Source organism: Podarcis gaigeae (genome assembly GCF_964106915.1).
Source record: "Podarcis gaigeae genome assembly, chromosome: 4".
NCBI classification, from domain to species: Eukaryota; Metazoa; Chordata; class Lepidosauria; order Squamata; family Lacertidae; genus Podarcis; species Podarcis gaigeae.
In genome coordinates this window covers 83,087,443-83,105,286 of record NC_139677.1, presented here as the reverse complement: position 1 = coordinate 83,105,286, position 17,844 = coordinate 83,087,443, and the positions used below count along the sequence as shown (strand labels likewise).

The following is a 17,844-nucleotide window of genomic DNA, read 5'->3' as shown; positions in this document are numbered from 1 at the left end:
ATGGCTTTTGTTGCATGTTAACCAAGCCAGTTTCAGTGATCTCTGTAAATCTGCACAGAATAAATGGCTAACGTAGTTATGACATCTGAACAGCTGGAAGCATTTTTAAAGCTAGCAGATGACGGAAAAATCTTTTCAGAATACCGTTTCCTTTTGAGTAAGACAACAAAACAATACATTAGCAAAGGATTTGACCATGGTTGCTATTTAGTTTCAGTGCATGTAAATTTCATAGATAAAAATAATTTGAACTGACAAATCTTTTGTAACATTTGAAAGATGACAGCATATGGTCCTGAAGCAACCTTGCTAAAGTTAAGCAGGTTTCAGTCTGAGTTAATGCATGGGGAGAAGGCCATCTGGGAACCTTCTGTATGCCAGCTTCAGCTCCATGGAAGAGAGGTGCATATAAACGTAGATTTTAAAAGAAACATAATAATAAAAAATAAGCAACACATATACACAAAGCACAACCAGCTGCAGAGCTAAACAGCAAACCAGTTGGATGGCACAAATGGTCTAATACTGAAGGCCTGTTGCCACATGGTCTACACCATCTTCCACCGACTGGAAAGGGACTAGCCTAACCTTCCATACATGAGGGTGTAGAGTTTGGGTGCTGCAGATGAAAAGGCCTTGCCCTGTATATTCATCATTTGTACTTCAGACTATAGTAGGAAGTAAAACAGAGCCCCACCTCTACCATCAAAGAACTCTTTTTTTTCCTAACAGGTGTCATATATTCATGTGGAGGAACATCTCATAAATAGATGTAGAAATCTCAATAAACAGTTGCTACTTTTTTCTAAGCCATGGCTTCTTTAATAAGCCATGACTTAACCACAAGTAGTCTCACATATGATCAAAGAAACCATGGTTTGCTTCTCCAAAGTTTGGTTTCTTTTCCAGCTGCACTTGCCTTTGTAGTTTAGAGAGCATCTGGGGTGAGGTGGTCAAGCAAACATGTGATGCCAAGGCAACTGAAACCACAAACTGTAAGTCAGCAGCAAACCACAGTTTCAGGCTGTGATTTGTTGGAAGTCAACAAACCAGAATCAAGCTGCTTGTAAGGGTTCACACAAAACACTACACAATGGTTTGATCAATTGGTATTTAGATAACATTGGTTTATTATGATGTGCAAACCAGGCCCTAGTATACGGGCTCTTTTAATAACAGTTAACCTCAATAAACTTTCCTTCTTCCAACAGAGAATTACAGAAATTAACTTCTCCAAGAGCAAGGAAAAGCCCTGGGTTAATATTCCAGTAAGTGGGATAATTCCTTTTCTTTATCTTTATTGTAAAAATTCTTTATTGGCATCTTAATCCAGAACAATTAGTTTAGAGTGAATTTTACTGTTCAAAAAAATGTAATGCCTACAAGATGATGCAATCTGATGACTTTTCCACACTCGTGCAGTTAGAGCCAAACAAAATGCGAAACATTAATGTGTCAAATTACATCTTAGTTGCAGGAGTTAGTACTGGCACAATGGTCAAAGCACACTCCTTAAATGTGGGATAAATGTCTGACTTTAAATTAAAAACACAAAGCAAAGCAAATGGTTTAAGGATAGCACTATAACAACTGAAAAGTGTATCCTAAATTATTGTGCATTTTATTTATTTATTATGCATTTTAAAATCCAAAGTTTGGGAACAAAGACTGAGGTATCTTGAGTTTATTGTAGTTTTGCCTACTGGCTCCTGCTTCCAAGGTTTAAACAGCAGTTTGATACACAGACACCAGCAATAAATAATGCTTATCTTATGCTATGAAAACATTCACTTCCTGATTTTTGTCATATCAACCTCTCCTTAAAGGTCAGGCCGTTTTTGTTCCTCTTTTCTTCTGACTGGCTGGCAATTCTTCACTTCCCATTTGCAAATGTTACTTGCTTTCTGTTAGTTTAAAAATCATGGGTAAACAGACAAAAGAGGCTTCCAGTTCCCAGTGCGTTCAGTGAACTCACAGAAGGGTGTGGGATAGTACCGATTGGGCACTTCTCCATTCATCCACTTCACATGCCCATTACAGCACATGCCATTAGTACCTACATAAGGCTGTCCCATGCTATTGGTAACCCTGGCCTATCAGCTGTCACGTGTTCTCATATAAGAATACGTTTTCAAATAGGTTAACAGGAACGCAAAGCATACCCGTTTCAAAGCCTTGGCTATGACGATCTTTCTGTAATGAAAAAAACATCCTGCTCTTCAGGTAAACCATTTATTTTACCCAAGCACTTGTGAGGATGCAGCAATGCAACCCACAAGAGTTCTGTGTACAGTTGATGTGTACACTTTTCAAAATTCTTCATCGGAATGTTTAATTTTCTTCTCTTGCTATTCAGAATCCATGAAGAACGTTTCAAAATCCTGATCCAAGTCTGAAACAAGGGCATCCACAAAGTCTTCCACTGATGGACATTTCTGAAGCATACCTAAGAGGGGGAAGTGGAAACACAGGTCAGGGAAAAATGGATTTCACAAGCAAGGCAGCCCTGAAGTGGAAGGGAATTGTGCCACATCGAACCACTCCAATATAGCTGTCAAGAGCATCTGCCAAAAAACATGGAATCAGATTATATGGGAATTGATTTAGAAATACCACATGATCAATCAGCACACTTTACCACTCCCCTAAGTATGAAAGGAACAATGTTTCTATTTGGAAATGCCTACTTATCTGGTAAACGTCCAGCAGATATGTATATGTAAACAATACACAGATATGCAGTCATACCTCATGTTACATTTGCTTCGTGTTACGTTTTTTCAGGTTGCGTCCCACAGTGACCCAGAAGTACCAGAAAGGGTTACTTCCGGGTTTTGCCGCTCACGCATGCGCAGTATCACTAAATCGTGCTTCATGCATGCGCACAAGCACCAAATCGTGCCGTGCACCTGCGCAGATACAGCGCTTCAGGTTGCGGGCTTTTCACATTGCGAACATGCCTCCAGAATGGATCCCATTCGCAACCAGAGGTACCACTGTATATCAGAAAGCATAACCTATGTGTGTACTTACCTCTGTGGTTTTAAACAGCCACTGATGAATTTGTGTGTGTATGTTTTCTTTCCCATAGGGAAAAAAAGACAATTGAATATACGCAGTTTAACATATGGATGTGCGTTTTTCATGTCATTTTAAGTGTCAAATTAGGAAATTTCCAATATTGTTTTGCTCTGGACAAAGAAAACACTCTGTGTAAACTTGGCTCTTCTTTTAGGTAAATCACTCTCAGAAGTGCCAATGTAAATATAACCTTGCAATACCCTTTTACTGCAGGAGTACCTAGTACAATTACTTTATACTCCTAACATGCCTCCGCCTATTTGGTTTCCACTGGAATAATAATAATACTTGCTGCATTTAGGAAAACTGAAATCTTTCACATGAGCCTTTTAATAAGTTTCTACAAGAGCCAACTGGTTTGATTAGGTATTTTTTGATGTACAGTTACAGTTCCCAAAAAAGAACCACCCAATCAGGGCAAGAAAAGAGTCCAGATCTTGAGGCAATTTGAAGCGGTTACTAGAAGAGTTCCTTGCTAGGATCTCAGCGCATCGTGATTTTAATTAAGCCTAAAATATGTACACTGCAAGTAAGAACAAGAATGCCCTTAAAGAAAGTTGATGAATAGTGCAGAAAAAGGAGAATTAAAATTTAGTCAGATCATATTTCATCATCAAAGGCAGTATAAGAAGCACCCTGAACATGGGCCATGCTTGCTACCTTGCCTTTTGGTAGAATAAAAAAAGTTAATACCTAGATGATTAAAAATATGGCATGCTTTAATACAGGCATTTAGTTATCTGAGGAGGAATATTAAGGGAGCCCGTATTTCCAAAACACAAATGAACTGCAATAAAAAAGATGAGGAGGGGAATGGACTTGAGATTTTTACAGAAGCCGGCTGCCTGCATCAGCTATATGACAGTGATGACTCTTTGAATCCCCTTCACTTTTGGTAACACTTTTGCGGTCTTGACAATAAATTTCCATTTGACACTGATAAAACAGTTTTGTAAGGTTTCCAAATACTAGTTCTGCCCACAGCCATTCTCCCGCTTTCTCACAATAAGCCACTTCTCTCCTGCCCCTGAAACCACTGCTCATCGCTCCTTGTTTCTCTCTAGAAGTAAAAATCGGTAACAGAGTTTACAAACATAGCCAAAATGAGGACGTCTTGAGCCTTGTAGTATGTGTGGGACGAATGGGAGGGAAGTTGTTTTTGTTGTTTTTTTTTAAAAAAAAAGAATGAAATTTTTAAAAATTTAAAAATCATACTGAGTTCCAGGTTAAACAGCTAATTGCAGGTATATACTGTAGTATGTCATATTATTCATATCAGTGATCAATTTATCAACATAATCATTTTACAATCCTATAACTGAACTGAATTAGTCTCTTGTCAGATATACTTAAATCAAACATTTTCTCCATCTTATCTTAATTGCAGCCTCCAGTTATCAAACTGCTGATAGCATAACATAGTTTTAACAACAGTCCCTTTGGGGAATTACAGGCAATCCTCATTTTGCACAGGGGCTATCACCCTTTCCAAAACATCAAATGGTCCAAGGCAAACACTTCCATTGTCTCAAACACTGAGAGCAATGAACAGCCTGCACTATAGTCATATTTACGAAACACTCTCTTCAGCCTTACAAACTTAGGCTAATGTTACAAATTCATGATTTACCAGACACATAAAAAAATCCACACCCTCCAAGCCAACATTCCCACTGTTTGAAAACACAAGGATCAAATGACTACAGTAACGACAATAGTTCCTTAGGGACTATAATGTATATGATATATACAGAATACATAGCTCTTGAGATCTAACAAAGGCAGCTGCTGTTTTTAAACCTGTGAATTTATTTTAGGCATAGGTCTGACTGTAATTTTGACTCAGTCCCTCCCAAGCCTGGGGCAACTATGGAAATTGCCTCCTTTGAAGTACTGCACCTTCCATATTACAGTACTAGGGTTAACCACACCTTTCCTAGCCTTCAAACACCAGCAATTGGAATACTGTAAATACCATGGCAAAATGTGGCTGTCCTGTTCCTTTCATTACTTCATAATGATTTTGGGTCCGTTAACTTGTTTCGTTAAGTTGGTGTTATAACCACTTACAGCTAAGGCTGCAATTACCCATTACACCTGCAAATAATATTATCACATTGAAGTGAATATTCACTTAACGTCTAACATGACATTACTCAAAATTGTATTAATTCGCTTTATCAGAATATCGAGGACCAGTTAGGGGCCAGCCCCCATATTCAGCTTCCTCTAAAAGCAGATAGCTCCATTCATTCCTCAGCAAAGAAGAGTTTGAAAAACTGGATGGCTGTATCATGTGCGCCCTTTCGCAAATGCTATCTAAAAGAGCAGCGAAAAGGGCACAGTGGTAAAGAAATTTACTTTGCAGGGTTTTGTTTTTTAAGTACAAGCAGTAGTCTTTGTCCAAATAAGTGTACTGGGGGGAAAACCAGTGTGACAATATTTTATATATTACCTTGAACCATGAGCATGGGTTCTTTTCCTCCACCATGTGCTAGCATTTCTCTACGGTAACGTTCACCCATTGCCCTGAAGGAAAAGATGGTATTGTTATTACAGCCACCTGCAATCACAACCAGCTCAGATTCCTGTCACACCTGTCTCCGGATTCCTTGCAGATAAAGATCTAATGAAGCCTGTCGCTTCAAACTCACATGTCCATTTCAGAAGCGCACACTATAAAGAAAGTTACACTAGAGCAAGCTAAGCTTGAAAGATTGGAGCTGTAACCAAAGCAATCTATATATCTATATCTCATATCATTTTGTTGGTGTTGCCACTCGCAACACATACACCAAACAGTAAGCTTTCATTGTTGAATTGGAAAAGTGTGACACGTCTGTGTTATCTTTGCTTTACAGAATTGTAAGAAATTCAGAGGCTGAAATTTCACATTTCAGTACACAATCGTATCATTCACACTAAAATAGGCAGCAGAGAAAGGACCTGGACCAGTTCCAACATTAATAGTCATGTGGTTTTGATTTTAAACACTGAGATGTTACTCACTGACAGGAAGTTCTTTAAATGACAGCAACTTATCCCCTAGAAAAATCCAGGTTGAGTTAATGGGATTAAGAAGGAATGGATGATTGGCATGTGCATCACCACATGGGAACTGCATTTCTGTAAGCAGATAGGCATCCAAGCAGGTGCAGGTTTCCATGCTATGTCAAGGGTAAAGTCAGAGAATCCCAGTCTACCTCCAGAGCTGGGAAAACATGCTGCCCCTAGCAGGAAGAGAGGCCCCTCGAACATGCTCTTCAGACTTCCTCCAAGCTTCTCAACTCCCTACAGAATTCTCTACCTGCCTCAAACCTTCATTGATTTGAGGAATTTCCCATCCATTTGGGGATGGTTCTTCAACAAGTGTGCACTGATGAGTTCTGATGTGGCAAGTTTAGCTGTGCAAAATATGTGTCTTTGATTAGATTAGATTAGATTAGATTAGATGTCCGTATATACACAGTATACACAACAACGAAAATCAAACACCCGAGACCGGATTCACATACACATTCGCACGTATCTCCAACACTCTCATCCTATTCAGACATAATCTATTAGAACATAACATAATCCAGAATATAACATAACCTATTAGAAGCATAGCATAACCTAAAACCTATCTCATTCCTTACTACTCACTGCTTGCTATTTCTTACAACTGGCCCTGAGATCATTATTTAGTGCAATCAGAGCTCTTGGATAGAAACTATTCAGAAGGCGTGTGGTTCGTGTTTTCATTGTCCTGTATCTTCTGCCCGAAGGCAACAGTTCAAAGAGGTTGTGAGCGGGATGGGTGGGATCTCTCAGGATATTGTGTGACTTCTTCAAGCTGCGAGACGTGAAGATCTCATCCAGGGTTGGTAGTTGGAGCCCAATAACATTCTGGGCAATTTTAATTATTCTCTGTAAAGCTTTTTTATCCATTTCAGAGCTGCTCCCATACCACGATAATATACTATAGGTTAAGACACTCTCAATGGTACTGTGATAATAGGACAGAAGTAGGTGCTGAGATAGATTCAATCCCCTGAGCATTCTCAGGAAATACAACCTCCCCTGCACCTTCCTCACAACCATATTAATATTTGCAGTCCATGAGAGGTCCTCAGAGATGTAAATGCCCAGGTATTTAAAACTACCAACCCTCTCCACCTCCTCGCCATTTATGTGCAATGGTAAAAATACACTTTTCTTTCTCCTAAAATCAATTATGAGTTCTTTGGTTTTTTTGGTGTTAAGCATAAGATTATTTTCTTTACACCATTGAATTAACCCCTGTACTTCTTTCCTATAAGCAGCCTCATCATTCTCACTAATGAGCCCCACCACTGTTGTATCATCCGCAAATTTGATGATTGTGTTGGACTTATACAGTGGGGTGCAATCAAATGTGTACAGGGAATAGAGAAAGGGGCTTAACACACACCCCTGAGGGGCTCCTGTGCTTAATACTAGAGTAGAAGAATAGTAAGGTCCCATTCTCACTGTCTGCGGCCTATCGGTCAGGAAATTCCTTACCCACAAACAGATCTTCTGATGTATACCCAAATTGGTCATTTTAAGGAATAACCTGTCTGGTAGAATTGTATTAAAGGCAGAACTGTAGTCCACAAACAACAGCCTTGCGTAGGTTCCCTGTCGTTCTAGATGACTCAGTACAGTATGGACAGCGATGGAAATAGCATCATCAGTAGATCTATTTCTTCTGTATGCAAACTGGAACGGGTCTAGAGTGGATGGAAGACCAGCCTTAATATAATCTAGCACCAATCTCTCAAAGCATTTCATAACGACAGATGTTAGGGCTATTGGTCTGTAGTCATTGAGAGATACCACCACTGACTGTTTAGGGACTGGCACTATAATCGATGTCTTCAGGCAGGTAGGGACAGAACCCTGCAACAGGGATAGATTAAAAATATCCGTAAATACACCAGCTAATTCTGCAGCACAGTCCCTAATAACTCGTCCCATAATTCCATCAGGTCCAGCTGCCTTCCTAATATTAATGCTCCGAAAAGCACGTTGTACGTCGGAGGTCTGTAATAAAAATGGTTGTTTATCAGTAATAGTTTCTGATGATGTGCTGGTAGCCAATGCTGTAGTGACGGTGGTTCCAGTTCCCACCTCAAAACGACTGAAGAATTGATTCAGCTGATCAGCCAGGTGCGCACTGCTGCTAGCCAGTTCGTTTTTAATATTTTGCCCTGTAATTTGTCGCAGGCCTTGCCATACTCGACGAGGGTCGGAGCTCTCAAAATGCTTTTCGATCCTCCGGCAGTACATAGCTTTGGCATCCCTAATGCCCTTTTTCAGTTTGGCTCTAGCTTCTCTATACTGTTGCGCATCGCCAGAGTGAAAAGCAGCATTTCTTGCCTTTAACAGAAGATACACATCCCTGTTTAGCCAGGGCTTGTTGTTAGGAAACACCCGTATTTGTTTGGTGGTAGTGACGACATCAATGCAGCTTTTGACATAGAACAGTACTATTGAAGCGTATGTGTCCACATTATTCTCCACAAAAAGTGACCATTCAGTGTTCCGAAAGCAATCTTGAAGTTGCTCGGATGCACCTGCTGGCCACACTCGTATCTCTCTAGTTGATGGTCTAATTCTGCGTACGAGAGGTCTATATGATGGTATCATAAGTAAATCATTGTTAAATGAAGTGGAACAAGCCTGTTTCTTAAGAGTCCTAAAGGTCCACGGGTTAGAATGGCAATCTCCACACGGGACAAACTTCCTACAGTATTCACAACTGACTGTAATGGAGGCATGCATCCTTTCAGTAGGTGCTGCTTTTGTGGCTGTAGTGCTGCAATGGCAGCCACCTATGAAAAGCACAGGCCTGAGAAGGAACGATGTATCATGTATGGCGGGGATGCAGGGAAATAAAAAAATTCTGGAGTAGTATTCACGAAGAATTAAAAAAGATGTTTAAAACATCATTCGAGAAAAAGCCAGAAGCGTTCCTATTAGATATAGTCTCAATGGACATCCCTAATGACAAGAAAAAAGTGTTTTTATGTGCTACAGCTGCCGCCAGAATACTCATTGCTAAAAATTGGAAAGGGGACATGGTCCCCTCAATAAGGGAGTGGCAAAACAATCTCTGTGAGTATACAGAATTGGCCAAAATGTCAGCAGCTATTAGATTTCAATCCAATCAGAAACTGAGGAAAGAATGGGAATGTGTAGAAGAATTTATGGCAAAAGATATTGATATGCACTGATGGAAGTTCGTAAAGTTAAGGTTAAAATATGGAAAGATGGTTATTGGGGAATATGTAAACAATATGTATAACACAATATAAAAGTAATGAAAAACAAAAGAAGCCAATCTTGGGTGGAGGGAATTCACAAGGATAGGAAAAAAGGAAAATATATAAATACACACAGATACAGATAGGTAGTATAATGTGGAATGTCTTGTAAAGAATGATAAACTATGTAAACGAATGAAACAATGTAAAAAAAAAATGTTTTTAAAAAAAGAAAAGCACAGGAGGCCTGTTCAGAAAACAATCAATCAAGCGTATTGAAAATGGTTTTGTTTCACAATGGCAACTACCCAACCTTCTAGCGGAAGGCAATCCGTAGCACTCTATTGTCATTAGCTGTTCTGAATCATGGACAATGGAGGGAGGTTTATTCTCTGGTGCTCCCCCGTTCCATCATACTCCGCAAACGTCAGAACAAGAGGTACAAAAGGGTTCTGATGGGGAAGCAAACCTGGTGGCAGAGGTCTAAGCTGACATCTACCAAGAGTGCAGGTCATCCAGAAAATGCTCCTGCTCTGCTGTTCCCTGAATGTGTGCATACACTGGCTGAGGTTCCAGCCTGCTTTTCCTGCAGTCCTTACCTACTCATAAACACAGACAGGAAGCTGGAGAACCCAATGCATTTGCAATTCTTTAAAACAAACCACTCCTCTCATCTCTCCACATCTGACTTCTACCGAGAATAAATTATCTTTGCTTTGCTGTGTTTTACCCCTGAATTTCAAAAAATGCTATCGTAAGTAAAAGAACCATGTTAAAGATGGAAACTGCACAGCAACACGCCTTTATTTATTTATTTTTGTACCTGTCAAAGGGATCCTGTACGAAACATTGTTTCCAAACCATGGATGCGACAGCCCTGGACATGAGGTAGGAATAATACTTGGCCCCATAGCCCACAAGATGGTTGAATCTGAGTTGCCAAGCCTGTATGCGAGGGGAGGAAAAGAATAAACCCTGTCATTCTTCAGAAAGTTTGTTATGAAACTAAAGCATCAGTTTAAAAAATGTTATATTACCCTTAAGTCTTTTTTTTTAAACAAAATGGCAACATCTCAGCTTTTCTAATCTTAAGAAACTATTATAAACAGTGCAAAAGGTACCAAAGAACAATTGGCTTGAGAACTGCAGGTGCATTTCATTATATCCATCATTGTTTCTTTTGGGGGATTAAAGAAAAACCACAGTTTACATGTTATAAGTGTCACTATGTTTTAGTTTCCATCTAGGTACATATAAGGTTGCACCTGGAAAAGGTAAGCCTGCAACAGTCTGCCAAAAACAAAATCACAGCAGAGACATGTCCTGCTTTCCAGAACATCTTCCCACATGTCAAAATACGGGCTCAGAGGTAGGCGAGATGCACACACAACATGCCATTTTTCATTGCTTTGTTTGTATATTTAAAACAGATTACCATCATCTGTAATTCTGCTGCTATTTGTCCATAAACTGTCAGGGATTTATGATTCATGCTTTGATTTTTCCTCTAAGTACTGTTGTTAGATAGCACTGAGTGCTATGCTATTAAAATGAGTAATATCTCTCCTGGATTGTCACTTCGCAGAGTCCAGCAAAAAGGTTCATTGGCTTGCCCAAGTTTCCACAGAATCCAAGTGGAAACAAGGAAACTGGCACCCCAAAAATTGCACACAGGCTCCGGAGCTCTTTGAATCACTTAATGAGGAACAGAGGCTGGAGTCGATTTACAGAGATGACTGGTTAGAATTACTGTTGGCGTTTTCTTTTCATAAAAGCCAGAAAGGTAAGCCTGCAGCAGACCAGCAGAAACAAAACAAAACAAAACAAAAACCAGATTGTCTCTCAAAGCATGTTGGGTATTGACAGAATTTTAAGGAGCCTGTTTTCAGCACATTTAGCAATGATTTATAATAAACCTTACTTGGCATTTATAAAGAACAAATTCATATATACATTTTAATGCACTTATTTGGTTTTATTTTAAATCCTGTTTGAAACTAGCTGGTTTAGTATACTAGTCAATTCATTCAGAATTTATTTTTCTAAAACAGAATAGATATTTAATACATTATTCTTTAGGTGATGTAAAGCACAATCCTATGTAGATTTAACTGGAAGCAAGTCTGATTCTATGCAGTGAAGCTTACTACTAGGTAAGTATGCACAGGATTGTACATGCTAACAAGCTAGAACTCAAACAGTGTCTCTCAAATAATTAATGGGAAAATGCATCTCTTTTCTTCCTACCAAGCAAAATTCATGCTCTGCCACAAAGGGACTAGATTATTCCTATAATTGTTTGCAGGTTATAGGCTACACTAGAAGAAAAACATGTAATGAAAATGGTCCTGTAGCTTTTAAATTAAGTTACCAAACTTCACGCTGTACCCTAATTCCCTCTAAACTAGATCTGAAAAGGAGTTAACCTTCAAGTCCGATTATTCTACATACAGTGAAGAAGTATTTTGGCAACAACATTTGAACTTAACATAAAAGGTAAAGGTAAAGGTACCCCTGCCCGTACGGGCCAGTCTTGCCAGACTCTGGGGTTGTGCGCCCATCTCACTTAAGAGGCCAGGGGCCAGCGCTGTCCGGAGACACTTCCGGGTCACGTGGCCAGTGTGACATCGCTGCTCTGGCGAGCCAGAGCCGCACACGGAAACGCCGTTTACCTTCCCGCTGGTAAGCGGTCCCTATTTATCTACTTGCACCTGGAGGTGCTTTCGAACTGCTAGGTTGGCAGGCGCTGGGACCGAGCAGCGGGAGCGCACCCCGCCGCAGGGATTCGAACCGCCGACCTTTCGATCGGCAAGTCCTAGGTGCTGAGGCTTTAACCCACAGCGCCACCTGCGTCCCTGAACTTAACATCCCCCCCCCCAAAAAGAAACCACTCCCTTAGCTATAATCCACCACACAAAACACATTTAAAACATATTGGGAATATAGGCTGAATTAATAAAACATGTTGGTTTTTATTATAGTCTATTATAAGTCTTTCATCTGAGGATTTGAAGTTTCAGCTTGAAAGGTTTCAATGGAACCATTCTTTACATGCCCAGGATCTGAATTATTTCCAAACAGACCTTCTTACCAAAGTGTAAAAGAATATGTTTTCCCTACTATTTCAGATTTCTCTCTCCCTCTCTGAGCCTCTAAAAGAGGATTTTTCTGATCTTCTAGTGCAGTGGTTTTCAGCTAACTAGTTTGCAGGAACCCCTTTCAATACTGACTTGCCTACGAGGAGCCTCAGCACATCTACACTCAAATAAGCATTGCAGAAGATTCTTGGGGAGATGTATGCATGCTCCTCCCCAATGGACATAGGACACTGGTTGAGTCATGTTATCACTCTGGATACACATTTTTTGAAGCTGGGCCCTTCTTATAAATTGACATTGATTTATGGGGAAACACCCTCCCATCCCTAATGTGGTGCTTCTCACTTAATGTGAGAGACTGTAGATTGTTATTAAAAGGCATTGAAAGGGAGTAGGAGTGCCACCTCCTTCTCTTCTGTGTTAGCCTCCTTTTTCTTGACTAACAATAGGACCACAGGTTTGCTGCTATATGCACTGACTGGAAAGACAGGAACTGATCAGCTCCATACTCCAGTTGCGAAGAAGAAGAAGAAGAAGAAGAAGAAGAAGAAGAAGAAGAAGAAGAAGAAGAAGAAGGGAGTACCTATCTATTGCATTCCATTAGCAATGGATCACTTCTGAAGTCCTGGCATTTGTGACTTCATCCAACTGATTCCAGACAAACGCATTCCCATGAGGAATCTTGATTGCAACCAAGCCCTCAGAATGATTTCAAGGGAAGAGCTTTTGGCTTGATCCTTTGATTAATGTGAGACAACACCTGTTTCACTAGTGTGAAATATGAATGTGTTGCAAGCGGAGTCAGTTTGGTGCACCGTCAACAGTCAGAGTCTCCAGATGCACCACAGTGATATCGCACAAAACTGTTGTATTGCATGAAACTAGGTGTAGACATGGACACGGACAGGATGGGGATCTTGCACGTCACAGCATCCTAAAGGCATTGTTTACCATCACAGAACTTTTTCATGCATGTACTTTTTTTATTATAACCATTCATTTAGAGTATGGCAGATTAATGGGTTGTGCTGCAAGATTCACTTCCCTTACTACACAGCTGCAGTATATGATGCTAATGTCACCATGATTAGGCAGTCAAGAGCAAGCTGTTGAATCACATACTTGCTCCCACCTAGCTTAGCACTGAAAAGTCTATAGAGCTGAAGGAGGAAGTGTGAAAGAGTGGTGTTCTTCCCATTTCATACTTTAACTCCCATTTCAATTGTGGCTTATAATCCACATTTCTGTCACTGCACAATATGATCTTTTCAACTATAAAAATAACCCTCATGTTTCAAATTCCATTTGGGAACTCACCCAGCCTGCAGCTATATGCACAAATAAGTAAAACCTACACCTTACTTAAGGTCATGTTTCTAACTTGCAAGCAAGTTGATGAAGTCTTCAACTACATCAACTGCTCCAGTTAAATATGTAATAAGTCTTGAAAAAGCTGCAGGAAAACATTCCAAGAGTTTATTAAATCGTGATGTGCTCTATAGCATAGCCCAGAGGTTGTGATAACATGCCATTTGCAGGTCATGTTCCTTCCTGTTTTTTTCATATAGGTATAAGAGACAGAAATAAAGGTGCATGACTGAGCTACAAAAATTAATACTTAAAGATGCCTGCTTCCCATCAACATACCATCAATCAACCAATGATTATCTTGTCTGAACGTTTTCCAAAAACCCCATACATGATTTTTATTAGAAAGGATGAAAAGCTAACTGCTCTCTTGTGGCCAAGAGTCTTAAATAAAACACACATTTGTTATATTCTAGGACTATAAAACATAATTATAAGTGCATTAATACAATACCCTACATTCAATTTAGCACACAAAAAAGCTTTGAGGCAAACTGCAGCCATATGCTATCTAAAGGGGTCAGTTAAACTTTAAAGCTGTAAGCAGTCTGAGTTCGTCAAATCTTGATGGAATTATGGAGCAAAATGCTGGAGATCACTACATCAAATTATGACCTGACATTTGCAAAAGCAGAGAGATTTTAAAGCTGAAGATAACATGGTAGAACTTAATACAGACCTACTTAGGGCTGTGCTGAAAGTACTAATTGCTTTGCATGAATCTTTTCAACTGTCAGAAAATGATGTTTGGTAATTTTCTGATTCCTTCAAGTGTATGCCTATTCAGGAAGCACTGCTCTCATTCAGTTGGCTTGAGAATTTAGGGGAGGAGAGAGATACCTGCTGTGATTTTAGAACTCCAAAGCCAATTATTTCAAAAATAAACTTTTTTTAGTCAAACATGTTTGTGAAAAAGTTTGCTACCCTTCACGTTATAGAGAATTAGTCTAGAATGAAAAAAATCTGTTAATTTCAGGTGATCCAGAATGCTTTTATATGGAAGCAAATCTTTATTCACATCAGTAGAATGTTTATTAATATGGACAGAATGGGGGTTAACTATTTAAGCTGGCAGGCAAATCAGAACTAACAAGACTGTAAATCAGAAGCTATAATTTCTCCTAACATGACATTTCCCTATTGATCTTCATTCATAGTGAAAACTTCAACAATATCCTTAAAGGGTGTCCTGGGTAATTAGAAAAAAGTACTGTACCACATAAAGTATGGTTTAAAGAGAAAGGCTTTGCAATCGGGTGTATAGCCTCCTTCAGGATAATTAATTGTACGTCAAAATGTTTTGATGCATGAAAATGTTTAGGGGCTAGTTTACTGTTTTCATTAAGGAACAGGTAACATGACAGCAAATGTAAGGACAAGCATACCAGCATGTGCCAGCAATGTAATACTATTGTGAAGCCTGTAGAATATTGTGGGTGATATTCAATCAAGTTTTACTCATAGCAGACCTTTTGAAGTTAATTGACATTAGCCACATTCATTAATTTCCATGGGTCTCTTCTGAATAAAACATAGTTCAATACCTCCCTGTGTTTTGCAATGCAGTGCCTGCAAAGGGATGGTCTGTTTCACTACGTCTTGGGCTGTAAAGAGAATTGCATTTCATTAAAGGTAACCTGGCCCTGTATGTGATGTACGGAAAAGGCATTCTAGCATAACAACTTGAGATGAATGCTTCAAACTCAATGAAATTCATGAATGCTATGCTTCAGAAAGCAGGAATGAACAAGATGAATCAGACCAGAGATACATGCCTTAGGCAAATGAACTAATAAGGCAAATGCTGTAAAAGCAAGTTAAGTTACAAGTAAATAAATGATAAAAGCCACGGTTGCTGGCAAGGGCCGCTTTCCCAAGCCAAAAGATGGCAATCTGGTAGAAGGTGAAGCAAAACCTATCCACTGAACTACCTACCCACCCAGAGTGAAAATGTCCTTGAGTCTCCTAGAATCCCACCCTGTACAACATTCCATTAGACTAGACAACAACAAAACTGCTTCCTGGTCTCTGATTGGGGGGACGGGAACGGGGACTTAAGGTTGCTCTGATGCTATCACTCTCTTTGTGTGAATGTATGGGCAAACAGCATTATTAAGTTATTGCAACATTTTATAATCCCCTGTGGGTCATCCTGTTCTGTATGTTTATGAAGTGGTAAAGATTTTGTGATTAGGTTGCTCATTCTCCCAGAGAGTCTTCTTGGTAACTCAAAGAAGCTTACATGTTTAATGAGGTACCTTCTCTTAGCTATTTTATAACCCAAAGATGGCGATAAGCGCAGAATATCTTAAATATGGGAATTCTGCCTCTTCAGTAAATGCCCTGTTTTCCTGTAGGGAAAGCAATCTACTCACTGGGATTGTTTCTAGCCACGGTGGCCATACGGTACAAGAGTAGGGGAGGGCTGCTGCCTTCATGCCCTGGTTCACAAAAGCATGGGGTTGGCCATTGCAGGATAGAGGATGCTGGAGTAGACGGGCCTTTGTTCTGTGCCAGCAAGGCCCTCCTAACATTTTTATTTCCTCTTGGTCATAAACAGTGGATTTAAGCCTCCATTTAAGTCTTCTGGGAGAATGGGTCATCAGCAACCGCCTCAAATACATATGGCCCCAAGTATTATTTTCCATTTTCTGCTAACTTGCAAAATTGCCTTTTAACAGTGCAAACCTATGCATAGCCAGTGTGGAGTAACAGTTATTGAGTGTTGGACTATGACCTGGGGGGACTAGGGTTCAAATCCCCCCCTCAGCCATGAAGCTCATGGGGTGACCTTGGGCCAGTCACAGCTTCTCAGCCTAACCTACCCCACAGGATTGATGTGGGGATTAAACGGGGATGGATGGTCCAAGAAAGCCACCTTGAACTCCTTAGTGAAAAGGTGAGATATAAATGCAATGAATAATTACATAAATAATTTAAGTCCAACTCTAATGTGAACGTATGTGAACTGTGCACACACAGGTAAGTGTGTACAGTTGCAGCTTAAAATAATACAGGAAGAGGGGGTATTCTAAAGTCAGGAATAGGAAAGTAAAAAAACAAAACAAAAAAAGCACCCTGAGATTTTGAAAAGTGAGTCAAACGAGAGATTAAACTTTCAATTTATAACACTTCTGTGTTTTTATTACCAACTCATAAATAAACCCAGCAAGACAAGGGATATAAATATTTTTGTAGTAGTTTATATTGGAGAAGAGGAAAGGAATTTCACATTCAATTAACCACTTAGGTGTTTCTGGAAAGATACCATATGGTCCTTGAATTATTAATTATAGCTTTTTAATGGATTATTGCATGTCAGGGCTGAAAGAGCGGTGGCTCTTGGGAACTGGAGTCTTCCCAAGGCATATCACATGGCCATAGTGCCCAGGAAGAGTGCCACACTGGGACAATGCGGAGGGTCCTCCCTTCCTTCCCAAGCCCTTTTGCAGTTGCTGCAGCTACAAGTAAAGGAAGGAGAGGAGAGGTCACTTTGGTAGCTAGCATGGAGAGACTAGGAACTCTTCTGTGACCCAGATATTGATCCAGGTTAGCAAAAGGTGTTGCAGGGAGTAGTCCAGGGATTCCTAAAAGTTAACGTCTCCTCGAAGGCATACTTTTAAGTATCCTAGAAATTCATTTCCAAGCCAGGCTCTGGCAAAATCTAATCACATCCCTGGTCCTATATATGCTCACTGCTACATGCGGGTCAATGAGGTCTGCAGGCTTCAGAAGAAAGCTCCCAGATTGTATAGAATGCATAATGACTTGTGTCCAAACTCCCCATACATTATGGGGGAAGGCCATTCAGTCACACAGAAGGTAGGGGAGGGGGACCCCACTTTTTTCCACAGACTGCAGACTTTATACCACACCACACAGGATCCCAGGGAATTCCAGCCACCCTGAGCGACTCTTGAGGGCAAGGGATGCAGTCTGAAGGGGGAAGCCAGCAACCCCTCAATGTGTAAGCAAAATGCTACATTATTACCAAAATGGCGCTGTGGGTTAAACCACAGAGCCTA

At 40.0% G+C, this 17,844-nt stretch overlaps 1 protein-coding gene across 2 annotated transcripts in view; it reads right to left on the bottom strand.

The window, feature by feature from the left end:
• Positions 1–1,097: 1,097 nt before the first annotated feature.
• The window catches only part of MIPEP (mitochondrial intermediate peptidase), a 53,839-nt gene continuing 37,092 nt past the window's right edge, over positions 1,098–17,844 (bottom strand). For both annotated transcript variants that reach the window (XM_083736646.1, XM_083736647.1), the window contains exons 17-19: positions 10,177–10,298; positions 5,537–5,610; positions 1,098–2,446 (exon numbers count right to left, since the gene is read on the bottom strand). In XM_083736646.1, the coding sequence (XP_083592772.1) occupies positions 2,349–2,446; positions 5,537–5,610; positions 10,177–10,298 (294 nt within the window). In that variant the 3' untranslated portion in view covers positions 1,098–2,348. The remainder of the gene's footprint in view (positions 2,447–5,536; positions 5,611–10,176; positions 10,299–17,844) is intronic.